The sequence below is a fragment of the Ammospiza nelsoni genome, chromosome 1 (assembly GCF_027579445.1).
Source record: "Ammospiza nelsoni isolate bAmmNel1 chromosome 1, bAmmNel1.pri, whole genome shotgun sequence".
In the NCBI taxonomy this organism is placed as follows: domain Eukaryota; kingdom Metazoa; phylum Chordata; class Aves; order Passeriformes; family Passerellidae; genus Ammospiza; species Ammospiza nelsoni.
Window position 1 is genome coordinate 142,160,856 of NC_080633.1, and position 26,315 is coordinate 142,187,170.

Below are 26,315 nucleotides of genomic sequence, written 5' to 3' on the forward strand. Positions count from 1 at the left end.
GAGCGTGGGCGGAGCCCTGAGGGCAGCGCGGGAGCGGCGGCGCCGGGCGGGGATGGAGCGCTGCGATCTGGGCGAGCGGCGGCGCGGGCCCATCTGGAGCCGCAGGGCGGGGGCGGCCGCACCGCGGGGGTAACGGGGCCGGGCCGGGGGTGGCGGCTGCCCGAGAGGAGCGGGCGGACGGGGCGGGGCCGGCCCGGGCCCACCTGAGCCTCTGCAGAGTGGTTGAAGGGGCAGCCCGGGGATAGCCGTTCAGATTACGAAAGGAGCGCGTTCCCCTCGGGTCACAGACTCGCTGCGGTTGGAAGGGGCCTCTGGAGATCATCCGGTCCAAGCCCTGCCACGACACGGCCACCTAGAGCAGGGTCCGGGTGGGCTTGGAATGTCTCCGGAGAGGGACACTCCACCACCTCCTGGGCAGCCTGTTTGGTGCCCTGCCATCCTCAACGTGAGGTTCTTCCTCCTGCTGAGGTGAAACTTTGGTGTTTTGGTTTAAGGCCGTTGCTCCTCTCCTGTCGCTGGGCAGCACCGAGAAGAGTCCGGCACGGATGCTCTTGGCACCCGCCCTTGAGATACTCACAGATATTAATGGGATGCGCTCCTGAAGGCGGAGCCGGTCCCCAAGGAGGCGCTGACAACCCCGCGCTCAGGCTGCTCAGCTCGGCCGGGCACTTACCCTGGTTTAGGTGTATTGAATAAAATGCCACGGAGAAATTCCAGGAGATTATTCGCAGTGTGGTGTGCTGTGTAAATACTGCCTGGTCTGAGCTGAAGAGCAGCAGCACAAACGCTGCTTTGGAGGCCTCTGTCCTGGGGGACTCTGGAGGCTGCCCCGTGAGCTCCCGACTCTGTTCTCCTGGCTTAGGTCAGTTGCAGGGAAACTTCTGAAAGGCAGAGAGTGACGTTGAAAAGGTCCGGGGTGGGGGCTGTAGCTGCAGTGATAGGTACTTGTGTTTCAGGGTGGTTTTAGAAGCAGAAGTCATACTTCATTTGTTAGGGCCTTTAATGTCATAATCCCACACAAACGTCACTAGATTTCAATTACACTTTAAAATATTTTATCTTTCTAATTTCATTTTTATGGCCCTTTTATTGAAGAAAAGAATGGGCTTAATAGTGAGGTGCAATTAGTTTTATTTCTAGTCTGCACCATAGCTGTATCTGTTCACTGAGAGTTTGTGACAAACCCCCCAGCCCCATGAAGGTGCTGGGTAGCATATTCTGTGTCTCAGAGCTATCAGCATCTCATATAACTATGGTCAGAGCATTCTGCAAGTGCTCTGCAGTCTTTAATCGGCCTGCCAGTATCTGGCACAGTTTTGGTGTTTAGTGAATTCACATCCAAGTGATAATACAAAATTATTGGCTTGTTAGGCAATAAATCCAGGAATAGCAGATCTTCCAAATCTCAATGTCCTGCTTCCTGGAAAACCCTTCCTCTTACAGCTTATTCTGCACATTTCTGCATCTAGCTCTGTTTTATGTGGGCGGCACCGTACAAGGATAGAAGTGGAAAATTGCAAACTTTTGTTCTACAATAGCTCAGATGAATAGTAATAAATCAGGCTTTCTTCATAGAATCATAGAATGGTTTGGAGGGGAAAGAGGCCTCAAAGATCACCTAGTCCCAACCCCCCAGACACCTTCCACTGGACCAGGCTGCTCAGGGCACCATCCAGCCTGGCCTTGAGCACTTCCAGGGATGGAGCATCCAGAACTTCTCTAGGGAGCCTGGTTGTCTCACCACCCTCACAGTAAAGAATTTTTTCCCAGTGTCTAATGTAAACCTACTCTCTTTCAGTTTGAAGCAATTCATCCTTGCCCTGTCATTCCAGGCCTTTGTAAAAAGTCTCTGTCCACCTTTCTTGTAGGCTCCTTTCAGGTGCTGGAAGGCCACAATTAGGTCACATCAGAGCCTTCTCTTTTCCAAGCTTAACAATCCCAATACTTTGGAAGACTGTGAAAAGAAGTGATATTAAAACTGATTTTCCCCACATCTAAACAGACTGGTTTCTTACAGTAATGCACAGTTTCTCAGTTCTCTAGAATGTTTCTTTGCAGTGGTAATGATGAGCCAGATTCCTTGCTCAATGTTGAATTGGGCTTTCAGATACATCAGTATATATTAGTGTTATTCATTATTAATGGAGATCAGGTAACCAGGAACCACACAAAGGGATTGTGAATGGTGAATTTCCCCCTTCTGCTTTACATGCCTCCTACCCACCTTCCAACCCAGTGAATTACTGCCTTTGTAGTGTATTTTTATATTAGAAATACATGGGTTTCATGGGAGATTTTTCATAGAACATGGAAAATCAGAATTGGAAAATCATAAGATAGAAACATTTTAATCCTATGTCTTAGAGATATAAATGTTAATAAAATGATTCTAAGCATGGTTGTTTTGCTGGCTTTCTTCACAGAGTTATGGTGAACATAACCCACAGTGTCCAAGGGTACCATTCCAAGACAATACATTTTCTGAATGTGGCTTTTGACAGTTCTGGGGATTCCCTCCTCGCTGGAGACCGCCAGGGGAATATCTATGTTTTTGACTTGAATGGGAACAGGTAAGAATATTTCTATCAAGACTTTTTAATTGTCTGAGACATCTGTAGCATTCAGGGGTGTGGAACTTGCCTGGACAGGATCCCACAGGTCAGGTTTTAACTAGATAGTTTTAAATAGGTAATCATTTGCTCAGGGCTAAAAGTTCAACCCAGTGTCTCATGTAGGCTCCCTAAATGTTATTTCATTAGTTTAGCTGCTCAAAAAATCAGAGGCTTGCAACTGTAAAAAGAACAACAATGCCATAGAACTTAAGGGTACCACCAGAAGGTACTGTTGGGCCAGTACAGATCAGTGAGTGACCACAAATTACAGTAGACTAGACCTAGTGTTTTCATGTGCAGAAATACATCAACCAGTCTTTCAGCATTTTACGACTGAGTTTGGATATTATTTCCTTACTCCCTTCTTCTGAGTTTATTTTTTTCTCTCTGTGTAATGTATTGAAACCAATTAAATTATTACTTCACTTGACATTAAATGAACCAAAGCTTCCTAACACAATGAGAATGTGTATTTTTAAATAGGTTCAACCTTGTTCAGAGAACAATGCAGGCTTGCACTGCTTTGGCATTTAATCTTCACAGAAAGACAGAGTTCCTCGTGGCTTTGGCAGATTATTCTGTTAAGTGCTTTGATACAGGTAAGGAGAGATTTCAAGGCTTAAATTTTATCTGTAATGGCATGAAAACTTACATAATTTTAGTTTTGAGCTTACATTTTTCAATAATTTGTTTTATGCAAATTATACTATGTATTTCGTGCCATCTGTCTGAAAAGTTTGGGCCTGTGTTGGTTGTAGTCCTTGGGTAAATGAACCTAAATGAACCCTTTGCTTTGCCAAAGTTCTTTATTCTCACTGAGTCACACAGGCATTTGTTTAACTGAAGTCCACCACAGGATTGTAGTTAGGTATGTTACCTTTTTTTTAAGCAGTTTTTAATATGTTTACTTTGAATGAGGTACTGTATTAAAATAAAGCCAAAGCCAGTTGACAGTATGTTAGTTTGCAACTGAACAAATTCTTGATTATATTTACAGTAAAATATTTGAACAAAGTTTTAGACAATGTACAAACATTTAGACAATGTACACTAAAAGAAATGTCAATACTTTTGAGTATTCAAGTAATTCTATATCCTTATTGAAAAGCAATATTAAAAATTAACATTACAGCTGTGTGTCTCTGTCTTGATTAGAAGTTAAATGGTGAAGGGCAGTGACAATTCATTCTTCATAAATTATTCTTTACCTATCAGAAAATGCATTTGTAATGTATCTCCATTATATCCAATTATTATCTGAATTTAAATATTTTTAAAAAGCTGTTGGAATCACTCATCTACAGTTTTAGGGCTTGAGATTATCTGTGAAGATTTTAATGTAGCACAATGTTCCTCAAAACAGAGGAAGAGTCAGAGTTAAGGTCTGAAATCCCCTGCACTCTTTCTTATCTTTTCAACAACAACAAGACCAAACTTAGATGTTTGGATGCACTTAGAAAAATCTTTATTACTCCAGAGAGTACTGCATGTTCATGTGGTGCTGTTTCCAGATACCAAGTCATACTGAAGAATGTTCTAAAATATGAAAGGTACTCACCCAAACCAGTGCAGTTCCTTAGGGTATTAGACACTTCTTAGCTGTTGGGCTCCATCCCCTTCTTTAGAGGACACTCTCTAATCCTGTGTCGCCTCTCAGGTGATGCCAGCTTTAAGCACTCCATTGTTTGTAAGCACAGCAGAAAGTTTGACTGTTGGTCTTTATGAGCTGCTTTATGGCCATTTCCTATCTTTGATGCCACAGCAGTAGCTGGAACCACTCCATGGGCTGCCAGGCAAACCACCCAGTGTAAACAGTGTAATTGCCACCAGTGCAGTTTGGTTGCTGAGGGAAGATTAGTGGTCATGCAGTCACAAGTGGGAGACATTGTAGTCAGAGGAGCCATTTCTTTAGAATGCAGTGCACAGCATAAAAATGTTTAAGGTTCTAAAAGAATTAATGAGCTGTTGCTTTCTGACTCTGCTGTCACAGCCTGTTGTCATTAAACCTTTTTTCTTTGCACCTGTAAATAGTTGTGTAATCATTCACACATTCTGTCCACAAGTAAAAACAAGTGCTGAATTCTCACTAGAACATTCAGTCTCAGCTTCTGTGGGTGTTCACATCAGATATTCTGTGAGGCATGCTGAACTTAACTGATCACATTGTTCATGGCTTTTTAAGATTGATTTTTAGGCTAAATGAATCAAGTCTGTGCAAGTTGGCTTTCTGTGCAGAACTGAGCATAATTTGTAAAATGTTATTTAGAGATGAGGAGAAGGTTGTGCCTCTAAAGTATAATACCTATATGAAGACTGATATCTTTGTTTCTTGTGTGTTGGGCTGTGATGGTAAATGGTTATGTACTAGTTATGCTTAAAAGTCTCTCACAACATAGTATTGACAATAAAGACTAAAGTAGTAGTTGTTTCACTTTGAATAGCTTTCATATCTTTTTCATCAACTTCTGCAGGAACCCAGGAGCTAGTTAGTTGGATGAGAGGCCATGAATCTTCTGTGTCTTCCATCTCTGTCCATGGCTCAGGCAAGTATGCCATCACCACTTCCACTGACACAGCTCAACTGTGGGACCTGGACACCTTCCAAAGGATAAGGAAGCTGAATGTTCGTCAGTCTGTGGGCATACAAAAGGTGAGTAAAGAGCAACTGCTAAAGGTGAACAAGCACACCACAGTAGGTACAACATCTCATATTAAAATCACATTACTTGTAAATAGTCTTCAAAATACAGGTTAATCTTTTTTATCATCTTTGGGCATCTCATCTTAACATTCTTCCCATCACATCACCCAGATCATTGAAATAATGACTCAGTAGTTGCAAAGATCTCCTGGGAACTTTTAAGGAACTTCCATCTTTAGAGATACTCAAAACTTGCTTGGACATGACCTTGACTGACCCAATTTAACTTGGAATTTGGGAACCATCTTCTAGGTTGACCTTGCATCAGCCTAGGGTGGGCTCAGAGGACCTGTGTAGATTGATTGCATCCTGAATGGTAGTAGGATTTAAGGGTGTTGTTAAAAAAACAGTTTTGGTGTCATAATGGTAACTTCAAACAGTCACCACCACCTGCCTCATTCGGCTTCGTATTCCAAAGCTCTTCTGTCTGTGCAGGCAAAGCTCTGAATGTGGGAACAAACGAGGCTGCAAAGGAACTCAGCAAAAAGAAATCACTGCTTCTCAGCCTGGTGGTTCCTTTGGTTCTGTTTGCTGCACAGACACACTGGAACAGCACGGGATGAGAAGGATGACATGTTTGTGTCAGGGAGTGGTTTAAGTAGGTCTCCCTTAGCATTACACTATTTTAAACAGGTCTGCCTGCGCCACCAAATGTCACACTTTGGTCTAGGTACTGCAGAAAGTCCTGACCCAGTGCCTGAGCATGGCTTGCACACGTGCTGCCCTGCAGTGAATAGTCTGACAAACACCACTTCAAACCAAGCCTCTCGTCAGGCTGGCCACTAAAAAGCCATGCTGCTTTTGCAGAGAACCAGGCTATTCATTTGTGTGTCCTCACCCACTTCTGGGTCAGGCAGAAATTCTGTCAGCTTAAAATAGTCACCTAGCAATTACTGGGAAAGATCATCCATCAATTTTTGTTTGTTTGTTTTATTAAAACTGTTGTGTAGCACATGTTGCTAAAATAATTATAACATCTTTCCTCCAAAGATGGATGCATTTCTCTAGTGAAGATTTTTCTAGTGCTCAGTATCTTTCTTTCTTTGTGTAGGCTATGTGTAGGGACTTCTTATTGCTAAGTGGCTCTTGGAATTTGGTAGGATGAGGATGTTGCAGTATGGAAACAACTTTAAAAGCCAAACAGTAGAGATTATGATTGAATTAATAGATCACATTTGGGAATCAGGAGCCTGCTCTGTGTGGTGCTACCATTTCTTACAGGACATTATGCAAATGATCTAGATTTCATTTTCCTGTCTTTAGAATAATGGTATTTATTCTCATTCCACAGTCTAAGACATACAGGTAAATATGTGCTTTACTGAAGTTCAGATTTATTATTAGACTGCAGGCCCGACACTCAGTATGCAAAGCTGGATTCTTGCTTGCTCTCTGAGCCACTGTAGCAGTGTCACTCATCTTGTGTGCTTTTTGGTGCCTCTTGAGCCCAGTTGCACTCCAACATACACCTTCTGTTAGGTTGGCATGGGGCAAAACTAATTTAAAAATACAGAGACTGAGGTGCAGAGTGAACAGACAGCAGGTGAGACAGATGAGAATACAACACATCTACAATGATCATTTCCAAAGCATCACTGTTTATTCAACAGCTGCTTGTGACCATCCTGTGGTATTTTTCTATGGCAAAGCAGAAAATTACCAACTATTTGGTACTCCAGTTTACCAAAATTCATTTGCTCTCAATTCTTTGTCTGGTCTTCCTCAGGGACCCTGAAGGAGGACAGATAGCTCAGTCTGTCTGAAGATAAATTACTCTGGTAGCTGAGATGACTCTTTTCCCCACAGGTTACTTTTGCTCACTGTCAAGTGACTCATTTGTTTCAGTTACTAAGATGAAACCCAGCCCACATATCCATATTTCCAGATTTTCAAGGCCCCAAGAGATCATTCAGACCAAAATTATGAACTTTGTAGCACTGACTTAATCTCAGCCAGTGATGTCCCCAATGTTTATATTGCGTCCTTGCTGCACTCATTGGGAACAACAAAGTTTAACAGTCATAAAAACAAGACAGATAAAATTTAACAGTTATTTCAGTGAGTTAAACTGGCTTAGCAAAGGGTACAACACATTTTAAACAGTGCAAGGAGAGCAACCCTACTCTTCTCTAGGCTGTTACAGTAATAGCCACACCTGCCATGTTTTATTTTGCCATGCACTTTGGTAATTTAAAATGTACTTCCTTGACAACATCCCATTTTTTTTTTCTTTTCCATATTCTTCCAGGTTTTTTTCCTTCCATTGAGTAACACCATTCTCAGCTGTTTCAAAGATAATTCTGTTTTTGCATGGGAATTCGATACTCTTCAATGTAAATACCAGTTGTCACCTCCTGTAGAAGGTTCTGTATTATTTTATAAGGTGTTTGCTGTTACCAGGTAAATTGCTATTTTAAACATTCTAAAGGCAGACTATAAAAAATATGGTTTTAAGCAGATTCTCTTTCTTTATTTGTAATACTTTGTGGAAGTATTGACCTATCTACTGTGATAAGCTTTTGAACTCTGCTGTGACTGATACTTTCAGCAAAGATCAGTAGCAGTTTTTATTATAGTCCCATAACAGTTGAAATAAATTAGGCTGATTTTTAATGATCACTAAAATAAGGTTTAAATTTTATTTTATAATATCCTTTAAGGATAATATCCTATCTTTTACTAAAGCAAATTTTATTTTAGGAGCTACTTTGTTCTTTCAGGAGAGTATCACAGGAATAATGGCCAACTCAAAAGTGATTTGAGGGCATAGAACAAACTGAACAATCTCTCTTTTTAGCTAACACCAATTTAAATTATAGTGTGCTGATGGAAGCTTTCCCTGTGATGCAGGGATGGTCGGACTTTGGTAGCTGGTGGGAAATCAAATCATCTTCACTTATGGTGTTTGGAATTAAAGCAGTTGATAAAAATAATCCAGATGCCGGAGAAGGTGCGAGCCGTCCGTCACCTGGAATTCCTCCCTGACAGTTTTGATGGGGGCTCCAATCAGGTCAGTTTTTTCATAAAGCTTAAGACAGGAGTGTTTGGGTAGTGGATTCAACACCTGTCCTTGGAGGGCTTTTGGGGGGCTCCAGGGATTTAGGGGTATATGATACAAAAGGAAAGTTATTGTGCTGAATCTTTGCTCAGCTGCTCCTTTAACTTAATGAAATGTCATTGCTGAATTGGGTATTCCAGGTATTCCACTTTGTTTTACATTGGCAGTATTAATGGATGAATCCTTTTAACTTGTAGGTCCTTGGAGTGTTAAGTCAAGATAATATTTTGAGATTTATCAATATAGAAACATCCCAAATTCTTTTTGACATTGGGAGTCCTGAAGAGGGAATTAGTACAGCTGTGATTAGTCCAAATGGACGGTATATTGCTTCAGTAATGGAAAATGGGAGCCTTAACTTATACAGCGTCCAAGCTTTGACTCAAGAAGGAAATAAGGTAGAGTATTTTACATTTCTTAAAACAGTAGTAAGTCCTCTTAAAGATGATCTTTGTCTGCATAAGCAGACTGCATCAGCAGTAGTTTGCAGAGGTGCCTATTTAACAATACAAATAAAGAAAAAGTGATTTGTACAGTTTCCTTCATAGTTCCTCCAGCCTGTCAGATAACTTGGTGTTTTTAACGTATAGTGTTGGAAGGGGGAGATGGTATTTCTTTCTATAGCAATTTGTGTGCATCAATTTCTTTTTGTAATGGTGTTTTGGAGGAGATGGAAACAGAATAATTGGGCCTCTTCTGTTCTATTTCCTACAGGAAATACTTTGCAGCTAATGCTCTCTTAAACTGTGGGCACAAATGGTGTTTTTGTTACTGTGATTTTATTCTTCTTACTGTGTTATTGGATACCAGCACCCATCATTTATGGCACAATGATACACTCCTAATCCTCCCTAAATAACAAACATTCTAAATACCAGTTCTTATTTTATTACATTAATTTATTAATGGGAGTCAGGTTTCTAAATACAGAATTCCATGTATCTTTAATCACCGTGTCTTTGATGTAAACAGTAAGCAGCTGTGGATAATGATGGAGCTGGAGCTGAGGAAGGATGTGTAAAGATGTCACAGCATTCCATTTGCACTTTTGCTGACAATTTGACATGAACTGGGATATCCACTTTGTCACTTGCTTTCACAATCTCCAGCATTGAATTAATTAATACCTGCCTGACACTGCAGACTAATTAAAGTTTGTAAAGGTGTTCTGTGTTCTTTTAACTGGTGCTATAGAAATGCAAAATATTTTAATGACATTGAGAAACACACTAAAGTAAATAACCTTAACAGTGCATGATACACATCTATAGTATCCCAATTATATTTTTACTGTTTGCTAAGCAAGGGAATAACATGATGTTTGAGTTAGCTTGGAAGCTACATAAACCTTCCCATAGTTAGAGCAATTTTATTTGTGGACGTCCTTTTCCAGGAGTATACAATCTATATCTGTTTGTTTATAGTATAAATGTGGTTCTAGTCTTCTTTTTATGGCCATCATACTCAAAAATGTAGCATATAAAATAAACAACAAATTATATTTCTGTGTAATCTGTCTTACAAGATTTTAACCGAGCTATTTTCACTTAATACTAGCTTCCACCATTCATGTTCAAAGTTGTAGAAGATGGGCCCAAGTACACATCAGAGGCAAATAAACTGATCACAAAAGTGACTTCAGAAAGGTCAAAGGGGCCACGGAAATCCAAACAAAGCAAAATTCAAAGCAGATTGCTGAAACTGCAAGCAAATACATCACTTGAAAATAAAGAGGTAGGAAGAAATTGCAAATATTTTGTCCTTCAGTCTGCAGCGTTTATATTTCATTGCCATTTGCTTTAAAAAATAAATTCAGGCACTGAAGTGCTTGGGTATTTGAGCAGAGCAGGGATTAAAGAAATTTTAGTACCATTTTCTCTCTCTATTTAGCCCATACTCCTACAGTATGTGACACAGCCACAGCTGCCTCCAGTCTAGGGTACCTCTGCAGTTGTTCAAGCAACTTGTGACACATTTGGTATTTGCTAGATCTGATCTGCTTCCCTGCAGAAAGCCAACTGGCACATCTAAAATGTCTGCCTAGAATCCATTTCCTTTTTTTCTTAATTATTTAGAAGATTAATTACTGTTACATTTATTCCCCTCTGTCATCACAGTGCCATTTTTTCTCTCTGTCTTTACCTTGTGCCTTTTTTGTGTGTATATATACATTATATATATATTCCTGTTTATGTGTCACCATATGATCTATTTCTTATGTTAGTAATGATCTATTTCTTATGTTAGTATTCTTTATGGTTTGCTATATGCATCATTTATTTGTACACAGTTCAGCCAGTTTGGGTCTGATCTGCTTCTGACTGAAATCAATGGCAGCTGTTCTCTGAGTTCAGGAGACAATAAATGATGATGGAATTACCTTTTTGTTTTTGTTGAAGTTCCTGGGACTATGTAGCAGACAGCAATACATGTTTGATTTTTTCTTTGACATTATGTGATAAACTTCAATATTTTGCCACTCTCATTGATTAAAGTGCAAAGAAAGAGAAAATAGTTACATTTACTGTTGATCTCCTGTTTTGTAGAATGAATTACCAGGTGGATTAAACAAGAAACGTCTGCAGGCCTTACTGAAAGGATTTGGAGAATATCCAGCTAAGTACAGGTGTTTTTTATGTGCATGTTCATGCTTGCACAAAATAAAATTGCTTGTGTTTACTGGCCTGTGAAAAAGAATTTCCTTGACTAAGGCTGCATTTTAATTGCAGGATGTTTGTTTGGCGTTCCTTATTACAACTTCCTGAAAACCACTTGGCATTCAGTAGCCTGATAGATAGGGGAATCCACAGTGCATTTGTAAATATTCAGAAAGAGTATCCTATCAAAAGTGGGAAACTGCTGAGAGTTCTACAGAGGTAAAATATGTATTTGTATTTATTTAAAATAGTACTGATTCTTATTTTCAAACAGTCACCTGAAATGTATCCAGTAGCTGGAAACAGCTGTAAGAAAAATTCTAAAATGACATAGTAGTGCCCTCATGCAGTTTTGTTTTGGTAACTCCTACAATCCTGCATCTGTCTTGAAGTTCACAATTTTTCTATCTTGTGGTTGTAAAATACATGCTATATTTTTATTTGATTTTGGATCAATGTTTCCTACACAACATTTTTTTGTTTGCCCCTGTGTACAGGACCTTGTCAGCTCTAGCTCACTGGTCTGCTATCTTTGCCGAGACACCTTACATGCCTTTGCTAGCATTCCCATTTGTAAAATTATTCCAGAACAACCAGCTGATCTGCTTTGAGGTTGTTGCTACAGTAGTAGGTAAGCAATGATTTTAAAAACTCAGATATGCTTCAACATGTTTAAGCTTTCCAAAGCAAAAGAGCTTTTCCTGCTGAAATGAATAAGTTATTTCCTTATTTATAGGTCACCATGGTGTTACCAGGAATTAATATGGAGCTTAAAACAAAAACCTCAAAATATGAGACTTCCTTTTGCAGTGTTTCTAGCAAAAAGTTAGCAGTTTTAACAGTGTTTGTAAAGTCTAATTGAAATGTATCTAGCATTTGCAAACTCATATGTATCTAGTGTAATTATATCATAATAATTAAGTCTCTGAGACATGGGAAAAGTAGTCACAGCCACCCAGCCTACCTGTCACCCGCTCCCAGCCAACAGGGAATGATCTCTTTCAAGGTTTGAATGATCTCTCAACTAAACTCTGTTTAGTTGTCTTCAGCATCACATTTGTCTGAACACTGGCTGTGGCAGTCTTCTGGAGAAACATTCTAAATTAAAGTGCTTTACACTTAAATTAGTTGTTGCAGCTGCTGCTAAATCTACAGAAGATATGTGCTGCCAAGCATACATACCCACTTTGCAACCACATGCTGTTGGTGAATAAGTATCCAAGTTTACAGAAATTATTCTTAGTATGTTAAAAATTACTTGATCCAGGCTGTAGTTTTGTGAGACAGAAACACTGATTTAAGTATTCCCATCTGCCTCCCATGCCTTAGTCCCACAGCTCACAGATTTTTTTTCACTTTGTATTTGAGCCAGATCAGTTCTTCAGGCTGGTTCACAGTGTACTGACACAAAACCCATGCCAGTGCAGCTGGAGGAGCAGTGTACTGTGGGAATGGTTTAGGAACACTCAGAAAGAGAAGAGATGGGAGTATCTTAAATAGGTTTTGCTGCCTGAAACATCTCCTTAAATGCATCAGCTTGGTTACCCAACTTCAAAGTTGTCATGAGTCTTTTGCTCTGGATTACAGTGGATTGTGTTCAGCTTCTTGTTCTCTTTCAGTTAATTTTTGCCAACACTGGTTTGAGTACTTTCCCAATCCTCCAATTAATGTCCTTGGTATGATGGAAAATGTTTTGGCACATCATGACAAAGAACTGCTTCAGCATTTAATAAAATACAATGTGACTTCACAGGTAATAGTCTGGACAGCTTTTGTATCCAAAAATACACTGCAGCGAATAATAGTGCACTGTTATTTTATTTCAATGAATTTCTAGTTTGGGGGAGTTTTCATTAAATAGCAGTGAATTATGTGGGAGTGTAAAGAATATATCATTGATTTCCTGTTGTTTTTCCTTGTCCATGATCATATGTATGCTACTTTAGTTCCTTAGAAGTTCTTTGCTTTCAAGTCCACATTGCTGAAAAATCTACTCATCAAATTATAAATGTACTTTTTTTTAACATGGACATAAGTGTGATGAATTAATTTTCTAATCCCTGTTTATCATTAGGGATGATTTTAGCTTCACAAATCTAAACAGAACATTCAGACATCCAGTGAAATAAGAAATGTATTTGTAATCACCCCAGATTACTTTGAATGTTTAGAGTAGGTGGTGAAACTTATCTTGAAATGTTCTGTTATTTCCTTTTTCATAAATTAGTACACTCTTGGTATAAGGCAAGAAAAATCACATTGTTTCTTTAAAAGGAATGGTAAAATTGTACTAATGGATTATTTTGTCAATTTTCCCAAATAATTCAGGTTTATGCTTGGCCTCTCCTAGAAACACTATTATCTGAGGTTCTAACAAGAGAAGAATGGCTGAAAGCCTTTGACAATATTTTCTCCAACCATCCTTCATACTTTCTAATGATTGTCATTGCCTATGTTATATGTTCCAGAGCTTCCTTGCTCCACTGTAATCAAGCAGCAGATTTTGAGGTAAACATTTTCATATTTAAGTTAATCATGTGGAAAAGATGTATAAAACATTGTATCTGTTGTTAGGTTACAAGGAGATCCATTTCCAAATTAATATCTGGTACTTGACAAATGCACAATAAATGAGTAAAACACTGAGCAGTTTCCTGCAGTTTCATGCAAGGAGAACTTTAAAAGCTTTCAAAAGCTTTCTAATGTCCCCAAAGGCTATTTTTTAAATTTCAATAGTTCATCAAGCACAAAATAATTTTGTCTCTTTTTGGAGGATCTAGTATGGACTTCTGCCTCTGGAGACAATACACAATAATTCTGTAATGTTGTATCATTATCCTCTTGTCAGATTTTCAAAATTAGTCAGTATTATTGGATGTTCTCTGAAGCTGAATTAAAATGTTTCCTTATGTTTAATGTTCCATGGGAAGAGGATTCTTTTTCTGTGTAGGCAAACACAGGGTTTCACCTCTAGAATGTGCTTATGAGCAGTCAATTTGACTGACACCAAGCAGATAACATTATTGCTATGTTTAATAATGACCATTTAGAGATTTTCTTGGTAGATAAGATCTTTGACAGGAAGAATAGTCTTGCAAGAGGAGAAACTTCTGAGCTTCATGGCTGAACACTGAAAGTCAAGGCAGGTTTATCCAGTGGTAGGAGTCACTGTTGGACACTCTAAATTGACACCCAGCTTCCCAAATGCCTTACACAGCTGCCATTTGAGGAGAAGGAAAAGAACCACAGCATCCTTTCCCACCTTGAAGAAGTTTGGCTCAAGTCACTTGAGCTGGTGATGTTTTATGGATTGGTAGGGAAAACTTTAAAAACTTTTAAAATTAACTGTTGAAATATATATCTTGCTATTTTTCATGATAATTCCCAGATATGTGTATTAAAAATAAATATATATTTGTGTAAAAATACATAAAAGTGCATAATCTTGTGTAGAATGTAAATGGCAGCATGTCTCTTACAGTTTTTCTTTCATCACCGTAACAACGTGGACATTGATGTTGTGATTAAGGAAGCCTATCATCTTATGGAGGCTACACCTCTGGATATACATCCCCAGCAAATGCTTGAGGACTTCACACCACTTACAAAAGGACAGTACCCTGTGTTTAATAAATATCCCATGTTCATTGTGAATTATCAAGCTCAGAAATGGGAGAAGATCAGACAAGATGAAATTGAATACTTGAAAGAGAGGTATTAATGAGAAATTGAAGACAGTCTGAGTCTGGGAAGGACAGGTGGACATAATTGCCTTTGTATGTTATACTGTGTAGTCTTGAGAAGAGAAAGAAGAAAACTCAGGAAAAGGACTTGAAATAGCTGCTAAAGGTTGAGAGTCACTTAGTTTGACATGTTTTTACATTAAATCATTAGTCTTATCTTAAATAAAAATGTCTGCTAATTAGCAGAAGATATTGGGCTACAAGTCACTGAACTTGGAAGCTCATAGCCAGACCCTAAACCTCTGTTGACCTTGTGGGGCCCAGGTTTTGAAGGGCCAGGAGTTCTTAGCTTGCTTTTGAAATCAGTGGGTACCATGATGCCAAGGCACCCTTAGAAACCAGGTTTTGTTAAGAACGTGAGGAAGAGAGTACCTGCACTCATCTGTAATGCCCTGTTGTCTCTAACAGTCAGTGTGGTAGCTCTTCCTCATGTACCTTGTCACTATGAAGGGGATGCCAGATTCTTTCATGTCATCTCATTTCAGCAGCTCTTTGCTAGTGCTGTCATCAATTTCAAAGTAATCAAGTGATTTCTTGATATTTGGTTTGAATGATTAACATGTGACTTCCTTCCATGTAGACACTTAGCACATGAATCAGAAGCCAAAGCACAGGAACAGAAAGCAGAAGATGAAGCCTGGTATCAAAGGCAGAAATTATTTCAAGAAGCTGAAGAACAGAGACAAAAAATCCTACTGGAAGAAGAGAAGTTGGCAGAACAGAGGCAGAGGTATTAGAATATAGGAAGCATTAGGGGTCTGGCTACTGTAGCCTGCTATTACATTTTTAACCATGAGTAAAGGAGAAATAACCACTAATTTGTACAAATTGTAATGTGGGATAACTGTGGTCTGGTGGGTCATATTTTGGTTAGGAATTAAGTGATCTGGGTTGTATTACTACCTCACCTCTTACTCCCTGGAGGGAATACAGCAGATTAGAGGTCAAGTCACTTCATATTCTTGTCTCAGCTCCCAGCCATTTTTCTGGTTCCTTCAGATTGGGAAGTCTCTTAAACAGTCAGCTGCTGTGTGTCTGCACTCTGAGACTTCAGACTTGCATTGTGGGCACACCCACACTGCAGATACAAAAGTAACTTACAGGATCAGTGACTGTGCACAGTCTTGGACTTCTAGTGGATCTAGACAAACAACTGCTTTGTGTATCAGTTTATAAGCAAAGAGTTGTGATGGTAATGAAGCTGAACTGTAAGTCTGTACCTTTTGCAGTTGTGAAGGTTTAAGAGAATTTCAACATCTCTGTAATTTCTTAGATGAACTACAGGTAATCATGGAATCATTTAAGTTGGAAATTACCTTTAAGATCATCAAGTCTAACAGTTAGCCCAGCACTGCCAGGTTCACCACTAAACCATGTCCATAACCACCACATTTTTGAGCACATCTCCTAAATCTCTGTAACCTACAGAGTTGGGTTGGTTTTTTTTTCTTTTTTTAAGAGAACAGCAAGACTTTATTTACAAATTAATCCTTGAGTTTCTGGTTTTGTTTCTTGAAAGAGTTTGATATTTACCAAATAAACTTTTTTGGGACTAATTTTGTGCAGGAAGAGATACCAGGACACTGGCAGTTATTCTAAGGAGTAGTTTCCTGTTTTGGACCCTTACAACATTAAACTAGTACTTATTAAAGTGGAGCAGAAACAGGGCACAGGAGTATAAAGCTTAATTTAAGATATTGCCATTAGAAGATGTGTGTCTGTGAATTTCATTTTGTCTCATAAATGAAAACTGGACATTTTACAGGAAAGAAAGCAGCCATCCTAAGCTTTGTTAAGCTGGAGATGAGCTCATAGTAATTAATGGCTAACTGCATTGTGTGTTTGTGCTCTTTGGTACTGACCTTTTATGTATACAGTATTATTTCTGTTATTTGTTTATTTCTGTTTATTTTGGCCTTGAAGGCTTGCTGTGGTGAAAAGAGAACTGAAAGTAAAGGAACTGCAACTTTTAGATGGTTCAAGAAGGCGTTTTCTGAACTACCACCAAGATCAGCTTCAAATGGAACTGAAATGTCTCCGTGATGAAATTGCAAGAAAGGTTGAGTATTGCTCAGTAGGGAAAATAAACAAGGAAAAAGGGCATAACTAAAATTTTAGTTGATATACTGTGATCTGTGAGCCCAGAGGTATATTTAGCATGAGGCAGACTGCTTCAAGTGGTAAATGCATTATTTATCAGTTAGTGGCAGTGTTGAAAAATGTAATGAGCTCCTTAAAGGACTAGTGAATTCTCAGCTGTCTGTGGGCTGTATGTCCAGATTGCAAATTAACTCTGCCATTGATTGAGAGGCTCCACAGTGGCCTCTGGCCAGGCCTGGCTCTGCCTCCCAATCACTAACCCAGGCACCATGGCATGCAGTTGTGCCATGGGAATGGTGCTGAGAATGGAAGGGTTTGCAGCTCATGGGCACTTTCTGAGCCTTTGCAGGGCTATTCCTTGTGTCTCAGTAACACACTTCACAGAGCACAGTGCAGCTGGGGGGCTGTTTCTGCAGTCAGGGCACTGTAACACTCCTCAGCTCCAGCTCAGCTCAGGTTCTGCCAGGTGCAAAGCAGCCCCTTCCCCTTCTGCCCACTGTCCTCCAGAGCATTCTGGCTTCAGGGACTCCTTCCTCGATTCAGAGCTGCCTGTGGCAGGTTTTCAACATTAGTTCAAGACTGGTATTTCCCTAACATAGCTTGGCTGGATGCAAAACTCTTCTGTGCCTCTTCTCCACCTTGCCCTGTGCTTTTGTTATGCAGTATTTTCCATTCTTCATATGACAGAAAACTAACCAGAACTTAGGAGCATGGGGTTTGGACATTCTTTTTGATAATGTTTTTTTAAAGCAAAAGAACAAGGCATCTATGAGACAGCAGGAAACAAATGCTGTCCAAGATACAGAACCGGAATCACAGAAGCAGCTTTTTGAACAGGTAATTATTGGGGAACTGTCCAACATACAAATATTAAATGGTTGTTCATTTGAAGTTCTTGGATTTGATTGTGTTCATGCAACCATACCTTGTGATGAGAAATGGGGGTGTGGTATTTTTCTCCTTTCTCTTTAATGATTTTTTTAGAGTAAATCCTCTGTTGATAATAGCATTAACACAATTCACTGTTGTCTTGGGGAGTTTTGGGTAAAAACAGTTATATCCTCCCCATTTCATTCTTTTCCTCTGCTGAGGTATCATTTGGTTGCTGCTAGGTTTAGTTATGGGCTCAGCTGCTTGAGGGAAGTGAGGAGCATGAAAATAAGAAATAAGTGTATAACAATGTGTTCCTCATCCAGAAACTCCCACCTTTTCATCTGTGATATCCAGACATATCTGCATTTTCTGGAGAGAACAGTATAGCAGATTGATGTAGGTGATGAAAAAATGTCTAGTTGCCAATAACATCATTAAGCAAAAAGGAGTGGATGGTTCATCAGGAATGTGCAGTTCCTTTCTGAAATGACGGATTTATTCAGAAATATGGCTATTCAGTAATAAATGGCTTTAATCAGTAATTCTGTTTAAAGTTAAATTTTAATTAATTATTATAAATAATTATTATAAATTACTGCAAAGCAAGGATGCCAATGCAAGGCTTTAGAAATGTTCATTTTGATTAAAAATACTCAGTTAAGTGTTTAGAAATCAAAGCTACATGTACCCATTTTGAGTATGTGTAGATCCAACAGAATAAAGGAGAAGTAGACATCCAGCTCTCTGACCCTCATTTTGAAACATGTCAGTTTATCTTTGGTTTTTTTAAAGCTTTTGGTCATAAACTTGTTATAATCCATACTGAGCACGACTGGGCTAAATTTCTGTTAGCATTTATTTATTCAATGCACAGCCAACTGTATTGTGGCTACATAACACAAACCAGGCTAAGCTCATTTGTATTCATGTAAAGTCAGCTCTCTAAGGAACTAATTCTGCAGTGATCATCCTCTCCAGGCTAGAAAGGTAGCAATTATTTAACTAGCTGAGGATCTCTGTTTGCCCACAAGAGTCTGTGCAGACAGGCTTTCCCTGCACTGTCTCCCTGCTGTCAGCAAGGGTCCCTGCTCCAGCTTCAAAGGATGTTGACTTTGCCTCAGCTGCTTAGTAGATTCTTACATGCCTGGGAAGGAGTTTTAACTTTTGCAGAAAATTGTGTAGATGTGCCCTGGTGAATGTGAAGAAAAGGTGGTAAGCTGAAATGCTGTTTCTAGGTCTGCTGTTGGTTGTACTTTGGAAATCATCTCTGCATTCAGGCTGCAGATGTGTTTATTACAAACCCCAGTGCCATGAAACACACTTTATAGTTATGAAACATTTTGGGGTTTTGGCTAAAATTTGCCATAAATTGCAGAATATTTTCATTATGAATCTAGTTCATTTAGGTTGGAATTCTGCTTTTATTCACCATAGTAATCTGGAGAATGGAATTACATCCCTTGTCATGACTCAGGCCACTGTTATGACTCATGCTTCATCTCGTTCCAAGTGGATAAAACAGCAGGGTCTATGACTTTCTTGGACAGTTATGAAATGTAGGGGGATGAGATGTGTGGATATATTCAAATACTAGTTTAATGAAATTTTAATAAATGTTAAAGAGATGGAATTACCAATGTGAGCTAGTAGCTTAGCAACAATAATTTTTGTTTTGTGTGCTTGGCAGCATCTAATCAAAGACCAAGAGGTAGTTACAAAGGAAATGAAAGAGGTGGAGGCCCATCGAAGAAGGGTGGATTTGGAAGATCAACGTGTTCAGAGATTGATAGAAATGGATAAAGAAGAAATACAGAAAGCTCAGACAGTAAGATGATTGGATCTTAACGTGTTGTGGGGAGTCAATATGCTAATTTATACAAGTAGTACTGGTTAATAGTATTTTGACTGTAATGAATTAGTTCAAGTCCATATGGAATATTTTCTAAAGAAATCTAATTTCTAGATACCTATATTAATAGATTAAGATTCTATGTTTAAAGTTTAGAGATTTCCAAAAAACTGAAGTGTCCAAACATCTCTATAATATTGAAATTCTCTGGACCTGCCAGAAATATTAGCTTTTATTTTTGTACTTCTCAAAACTTAGAAAGCATGTAAGACTCAAAAGTGCTTTTCAAAACAAGTCATCCTCCTGATAAGGAACATGTTTTGTTTGTAACCATAACAAAATAAAAGAAAGCCTCAAAGGAGATTTCAGTTGGTAGTACTTGGCAATTCAGCTGTAGAAGCTGTCTTCTAGATCACAGTAATGAATGTGTGTAGCTTGACATTAGGAATTGCTCAGATTTTCAAGCTCAGAACTTGTAACTGCACAGTTGGAGAAATAGTTGCAGCTATCCCACTGCCCATATGCTTGGCATCTGCATTTGTGTATTGTCTAGAAATAAACATATGGGTCTGAATTTTTGTAAACAGCATTTGATTTTTGGAAGCAGATGGATGTGGGTGAAAGTATTGGCATTCAGGTATCAATCTTATGTCAGCTGCACCTGTTAGTGCAGCTAGTGACTCTAGCAGGGACACCCGACAGGGATCCTGGAGACCATCTCAGTTTGTCCTGCCTGCTCTGTAGGTAGGGCTGTGCACTTGGAATAGACTGAATTTCTGGTAAGAAATGTGTTTTATTAGGTGGCTGAAGAAAATGTAGCCAGAGGTGAGCAGAAGTACACTGACAGTGACTGGAGACCCAGGTGGGATGAGCAGGACCAGGAGGAGTGCTACAGAGAGATTGCCAAGCTCCTGCATGACAACAGGGTGAGAGAAGCTGAACTGCTCAAGGCCATGAGGGAGGCAGAAGAAAAAAAGGTATTTGCATAATTTCTTTTTCTAAGTGGGCCTGGCAAATATGCAGAAAGCTGAAATGTATTAGAGAAACATTTTGTTAGAATTCTCCTTTTCTGTTTTGACTGGGAGTTTCTGGAAGCACAAGAGTGAATTGGTAAGGGTGGTTTAGCCTTAGGAAAGCATATTCCTATTTCTGTAAGTTCCTCTCATTTTTATTCTCTGACCCAAGACTTTTACCTTTCTCCAGATGTTTGAATGAGACATTTTTCAAAGTGAAACCTTCACACAGCTGACTATCACATTTTGATTTTAGGATGATGTGTAATCTGTAATAATCCAGATGGTTCTATTTGTTGCTTTTTCCTTGCAACACATCTGTTGAAGACATTTAATATCTCTGTTGCACAGCAGGAAGATGTTGTACAGAATAAAGCCCAACTGGAGGAAGAGCAGAAGGTGGCTGCTGCTGCAGATGGGCACAGGAAGCAGTTCTTAGATGACAGAATGAATGATGAGTTAGAACTGGCTGAGAAGCTGCAGAGGGAAGATGGCTGTTTTGGTGAGCACGTAGATAACACAGTTCTGTGTGGATGTTGGCATGAAGCATTCAACAACTGAACACAAATGAACTGTCCAATATTGGGGATAAACTTAAGCATAATTCCTTTACTAAGCACTCCATAACTGCTTATTGGCAATATTCTTTCATGAAACAGATGTATCTATTTTCCAAGGCCAGACTTAGAAAGAAATCTCAGTTTGACACCTATCAAATGCAGCAATATAAATGGCATATTTGGTCGGAGCACAGGTCTAGCTCATCTTAAAATAATTTTAAAATCGCATCCATTAGAAATTTTCTGTCAAATAATATTTTCCTATGACATACAGTATTATAGCAAGAAGTGGTATAATACTCACATACAGTATTATAGCAATAATACTTGTGCTTTTTCTAAGTGTTTGTTAAAAAAAAAACAAAAAACCCCAACACATTTATGTGCTTCCTGAATTGGTCAGTACATGCTTCTCAAGTGCTGCATTTGTGTGTTTTTGCAGGTATTTCTCCTACCCCCACCATGCTACCAAGGCTTACATAAAATTAGTGATTAATATTAGGGTTAAGTGATTAGTATTGCTTTGGGCAAACTTTTTCAGCCTTTGTCCTTATTTACTTAATGTCTTAGTATGAAGTATTTTGCAACTGTGCATAATTAAAATGGGTGGCTCCTAAAACTACAAGCATGAGTAGCCATATTCCATATGATCTTAGTGGCCTGTTTGTCAGAAGATTAATTATATAGGAAGAAACAGCACATGTAATTTCTTAAAGAGCTGTAATTTCTTGAAGGGAATTTTAAGAAATTAATGAAATTACAGAGCTGTAATTCCTTAAAATGAAATGCTGTGATGCATAGCTTTGACCCAAAGAGTAGAAGCATTGACCTCTAATTCTGAGCAAATTGTACTTGCCATTAACTGGAGTGGATGATTGTTCTACCTTTGCTTCCTGGAGAAAAACTGTTTTACCTCCAGCTAGAAAAATTCACTAAAAACTTCAGTAATTTTAATTTACAAAGAACCCTTCTTTCCATTTCCCACAGAGAGACTGCATGATATAAAGGCCAGGTGTACAGAGAGAGGGGTGGAAGTCCAGCAGGTGCCAGGGTCTGGAAACATCTCTCCCAGTGATCTGTCTACATTAGCATCATCACTACGCAGTAAGTGTTTAAGTTAGGAGTGTTTTTCACATTTGGTTTCAGAGCATTGCTGGAACACCCAGCTGTGTGATTGAGCCATTAGCTGTGTAGGTGTTTAGTGGATAGTAAAACCAGTTTATTGTTGTGTTCTCTTTCACCTGCAGAAAATGTCTTTGCTCCCAGGGATGGCGTAGGTAAGAAGTGCCTGAAGTGTGTCACGTTATGAGAGTGGTCCTAGTAAACCTCAGCCTAATTTAGTTGCATTCTGACCTGATAATCTTGCCCATGCTTTTCCTGTCTTCATAGCTGTTTATGATTTGAGAATGTTGAGAGGCTGTAGAGCTGTCTTTCATCAAAATCTGACTGGGAGTTATAGTCAAGAATAAGTCTAATTTCTTCTGGTCTGTCTCTGTCCTAGTTACTCTAGGACAGAGACAGGCAGTGAAAGCAGTTTCAGTTCCAATGCACCTTACGTACAAAGGTCTGCAGGCAATGGGAACCTCTGGACCTGCTGTGGCCCCCATTAGCATCTGACCTGGTAGCCAACAGAGGCACTGCTCTCACAGAACTTGCTCTCACCAGTCTGAGGGCTGCCTCACATCCAGGGGTACTGAAAGCCAGCATTTCTCTGCCAGACATGTCTGTTTTGCAGCAGGTGTTTGTAGTGCTTATGGAAAAGCAGCAGTTGCAGTGCTAAGTTTGTTGCCCTGTTTGTCCTTAGGCAGGAGCCGGGCCGAGCTGGCGCGCCGGGAGCGGGAGCTGATGGCCGAGGTGCGGCGCCTCAGACGCAGGATCGCCTCACGGGCCCGGGCCGGGCTCCCTGCAGCCCCTTCCCCACCACAGCCTGCTCACCCTGAGGGGACTTGCACTGCACCTTTAGCTGCACCTTCAAATTATTCATCAGTGAAAAGCTAAATATGTATAGTGTGTATAGTGTGATTCAAGATGGATCATAGACTTATTAAAGGCTTTTGGAGATATTTTTATGTAAGAATAAAATCATAGCTAGAAAATATGTCTTTTGTTTGTAACCTTTCTGTTATTTTTTACTTCTAAAATAAACTAATTTTTTACCATTAAGTTACTGAATGTGCAGTATTTGTATATTTCTTTTTTTTTTGGTGGCTGCCCTGACTTGAAGAAACAAACCACTGTTAAAATGTTGATTTTGTCAGTGAAGTGAAAGTGGATTCTACAAGTTGCAGCAGGGAAATCTGCAATCAGAGAAAAGAATCCTTTCCAGCGAGAGCCAAACACTGAAACCAAGGCCCAGAGTGGATGTGGAGCACCTGCTGCTGGAGATGCATGTAGTTGTTACACATATTAGCAAGTTCATTCCATGAGAAAGAAAGGGATAGAGGATCTAAACAAATACCTTGTTTTTCGTAGTGCTTGTGGTTTTTGACCCAAGTCAAGAACATTATGTGGTGTTACAGTAAAAGGGAATAGGGCAAAGTAAATTAGAGTGAATCATCCATAATTGCTACACACCATGCTGATACAGGGGTAGACTTGGCCCTGTAAAAATATGAGGACTGGGATCTTAATTTGTTCTGCTTCCCCTGGGGTTTTGCTGATGCTCTTTGGGGCATCAGTATGGGAGCAGAATGCTCCTGCTGGCCCTGGGGCTGAGGCACTGGGCAGACCCAGGATGATACCCTGACCTGCAGCTTTTTGTCACCTGGGGCGGGGAACAGCCTCTCTGCTGCTCGTTAAATTACATGAAAACCTAAAAGCACAAAGCTTTACCTGGTTTTCCTTGCCTTAACATCCTCTGCATCTGGAAGTAGAAAGAGTCACATTAGCAGCATCCAGGATCCATAGAAATGTCACTGCAGAGTGACATTTCAGCAGAGTGTGGAGAAGAGGCATCATTCCTTTTCAAAGGGAGAAAAATGCAACAAGCCAGGATCATCTCGGAGGCAGAGGGAGTAGATGAGAAAAACTGGCGTTCTCTGATGATTGTCTTGGAGTTTACATATACTTATTTCTATATTTAAAGGGAAATATTAAATTCACTGAGGTTTTGACCTGCACCATGAGCTATGTCTGTGTCTGCCTGTGGTTTGTAAAAGGGTAAAGCTGTAAATGTGCATAAACTGGAGCGTGTCTCGCAGGCAGGGCCGGTGTCCGGCCGTGTCCCCACAGCAGCTTCTGGGCCCTGCCCACAGCCCGACCTCGAGCGTGCTCGCTGCCCACCGCAGGAGCTATTGCCCGTGCCCACAGCCCTGCAGGGCTCGCAGACAGCCCAGGGGCTGCCAAAAGCGAGAACAACCGCAGGAGTTACTCCCATGGCCCAGCACCGGCAGAGACAGGCCCTTGACCTGGAACCGCCGCTTCGGAAATCACGACGAGCACGGCTCGGGAGTCACGGACCGGCTCGGGGCGCGGTGTCGGGCGAGTTTGTCACCTCTAAAAACGCGGGGGACGCTGCCGAAAGCAAAAGAGCTGCCCGTCTTTGCCCCGTGTGAGGATCGAACTCACGACCTTCAGATTATGAGACTGACGCGCTACCTACTGCGCTAACGAGGCGGCTGACTAGCTCGCCTCCGTGAGGACTCTTAGTCCTACCGGCGGCCTCGCTCCTCGGTGGGACCACAGGAGGACACGGCCCGGCCCGGCCCCTCCTCCGCCCCCAGCGGGCGGGGTCCTGTGCTGCCCGTGCGGGGGCTCGCAGTGATCATGTGGGACCGCAGCGTGACAGCGGGGCTGCGCTAGAGTGACACTGTGAGGCCCCATAGTATAACCTGTGAGGAGTTATACTCCCCCATGTGGGGGACCAGGCTGACCCTGAGGGACACCGGGGTGACCATGAGAAATCGTGGCCGAGGAGGGGAGGGCCGTCCCTGGCCCCGATTGGCGTTGGCAGGGCACAGTCCTGCCTGTCAGGGTAATTAGATGGCATCATTTTCGCCCTAATTGCGCAGAACAGGTCAGGAGATAATTAGTGACTTTCGGCCGCGTCTGGCAGCTGCGGGCGGATGTTGGGGGCGGAGGGAGGATCGGGGTAGTTTTTAAAATCACCCCAGAAGCTCCGGCCGGCCCCGCCACCGCCCCTCCTCGGCCCCACGTGGTCGCTCCGGGATTAATATCCGAGCCTTTTCATACTCTTCTGTGTTTCGTACATCTTTGTCTCATCTTTACGTGTGATTTTTTTTTTTCCCCACCCCATAGGGCACCTGACATAGCCCCAGAATCTGTGCAGCTGCCCTGAAAAGCTGTCCCTGAAGACGCCCGTGCTGCCGAGGCCAGGGCGGCGGGACCCTCTCCCTGCCCCGCACGGCCCCAGCCGCCCTCACACGAGCCCGGGCCGGCACTCCCAGGACCCCGCATCCCTCTGGAGCCGTGGCACGGACACGGGGCAGCCCCAGGGGCCAGGCCAGCCCACCCGGGCGCGGGAAGTGTGTCACGCGTGGCGCTGCAGCCAGGCACGCACGCAGGTATGGACGGACACCCGGGGCAGCTGCGGCCGCCCCGCCTCCCTCGGCCAGACCGGCCGGCCCGGCTGCCCCCGGGCTGTCACCCGCGCTCCATCCCCCTAATGACACAGCACGGAGCTGCCACGGGGGCAACGTGACTCCAGAAGCTGCAGCCTGGGAAAAAAAAAAAAAAAAAAAAAAAAAAAAAGCCTTAAATGTGCACAATCAAGTGATGAGTGTTTGTATTTCTGATGCTTTGAGGCCAGCTCACAACCCTCCCTTCACGTAATATTCAGGATGTTTGGGAAGGGGTATTTTGCTTTTAATAGGGTGGCGTAGTCACAAAGCTTTAAAGAAATAAGTGAGTGAATCGTCTGTGGTAATAGCACCATACTCCGGACGGGGCACAGTGACGAAGTTCACATCTATTTTTAAGCCTGCCTGGCATCATGTAGGTGCAGAACAGAGCCCACGACCCTGTTTGCTGTTCTGCAGCCATGGACATGGCTGCTGTCTCTGTTCCAGTTCACCATCGGAGCTGTTTTTTCTGCCTAACGAATACTATGGGAAGACAGAGAAGCCTCAAGCTGTTTTGAAGATTGTGCAATGATGCTTGGGAGCCTACCTGCTTTTGCTTGAGTGCTTTC

At 41.0% G+C, this 26,315-nt stretch overlaps 1 protein-coding gene and 1 non-coding gene across 2 annotated transcripts; one reads left to right on the top strand and one right to left on the bottom strand.

Moving 5' to 3' along the window:
• The first annotated feature begins 52 nt into the window (after positions 1-52).
• Positions 53-23,329, top strand: TBC1D31 (TBC1 domain family member 31). Its single transcript, XM_059473006.1, has 22 exons — positions 53-129; positions 2,424-2,570; positions 3,096-3,211; positions 5,084-5,262; positions 7,562-7,713; positions 8,164-8,323; positions 8,569-8,769; positions 9,929-10,105; positions 10,918-10,997; positions 11,101-11,247; positions 11,526-11,659; positions 12,648-12,781; positions 13,357-13,536; positions 14,510-14,742; positions 15,352-15,501; positions 16,695-16,830; positions 17,622-17,708; positions 19,432-19,569; positions 20,394-20,570; positions 20,958-21,108; positions 22,154-22,270; positions 22,971-23,329. Exons 1-22 carry the CDS (start codon positions 53-55, stop codon positions 23,162-23,164), a joined length of 3,267 nt encoding a protein of 1,088 aa, XP_059328989.1. The 3' UTR covers positions 23,165-23,329.
• A 1,379-nt stretch (positions 23,330-24,708) lies between these two features.
• On the bottom strand, positions 24,709-24,781 carry TRNAM-CAU (transfer RNA methionine (anticodon CAU)). Its single transcript has one exon. It is a non-coding gene; the product is annotated as a tRNA-Met (tRNA).
• Positions 24,782-26,315: the final 1,534 nt, after the last annotated feature.

Excerpts from the sequence above, each read along its gene's own strand:
- TBC1D31 (XM_059473006.1), top strand. The coding sequence starts at position 53 with ATGGAGCGCTGCGATCTGGGCGAGCGGCGGCGCGGGCCCATCTGGAGC. Across the intron at positions 7,714-8,163 it reads AAGGTGTTTGCTGTTACCAG|GGATGGTCGGACTTTGGTAG; the intron begins GTAAATTGCTAT and ends CCTGTGATGCAG. Across the intron at positions 20,571-20,957 it reads GGGAGGCAGAAGAAAAAAAG|CAGGAAGATGTTGTACAGAA; the intron begins GTATTTGCATAA and ends TCTGTTGCACAG.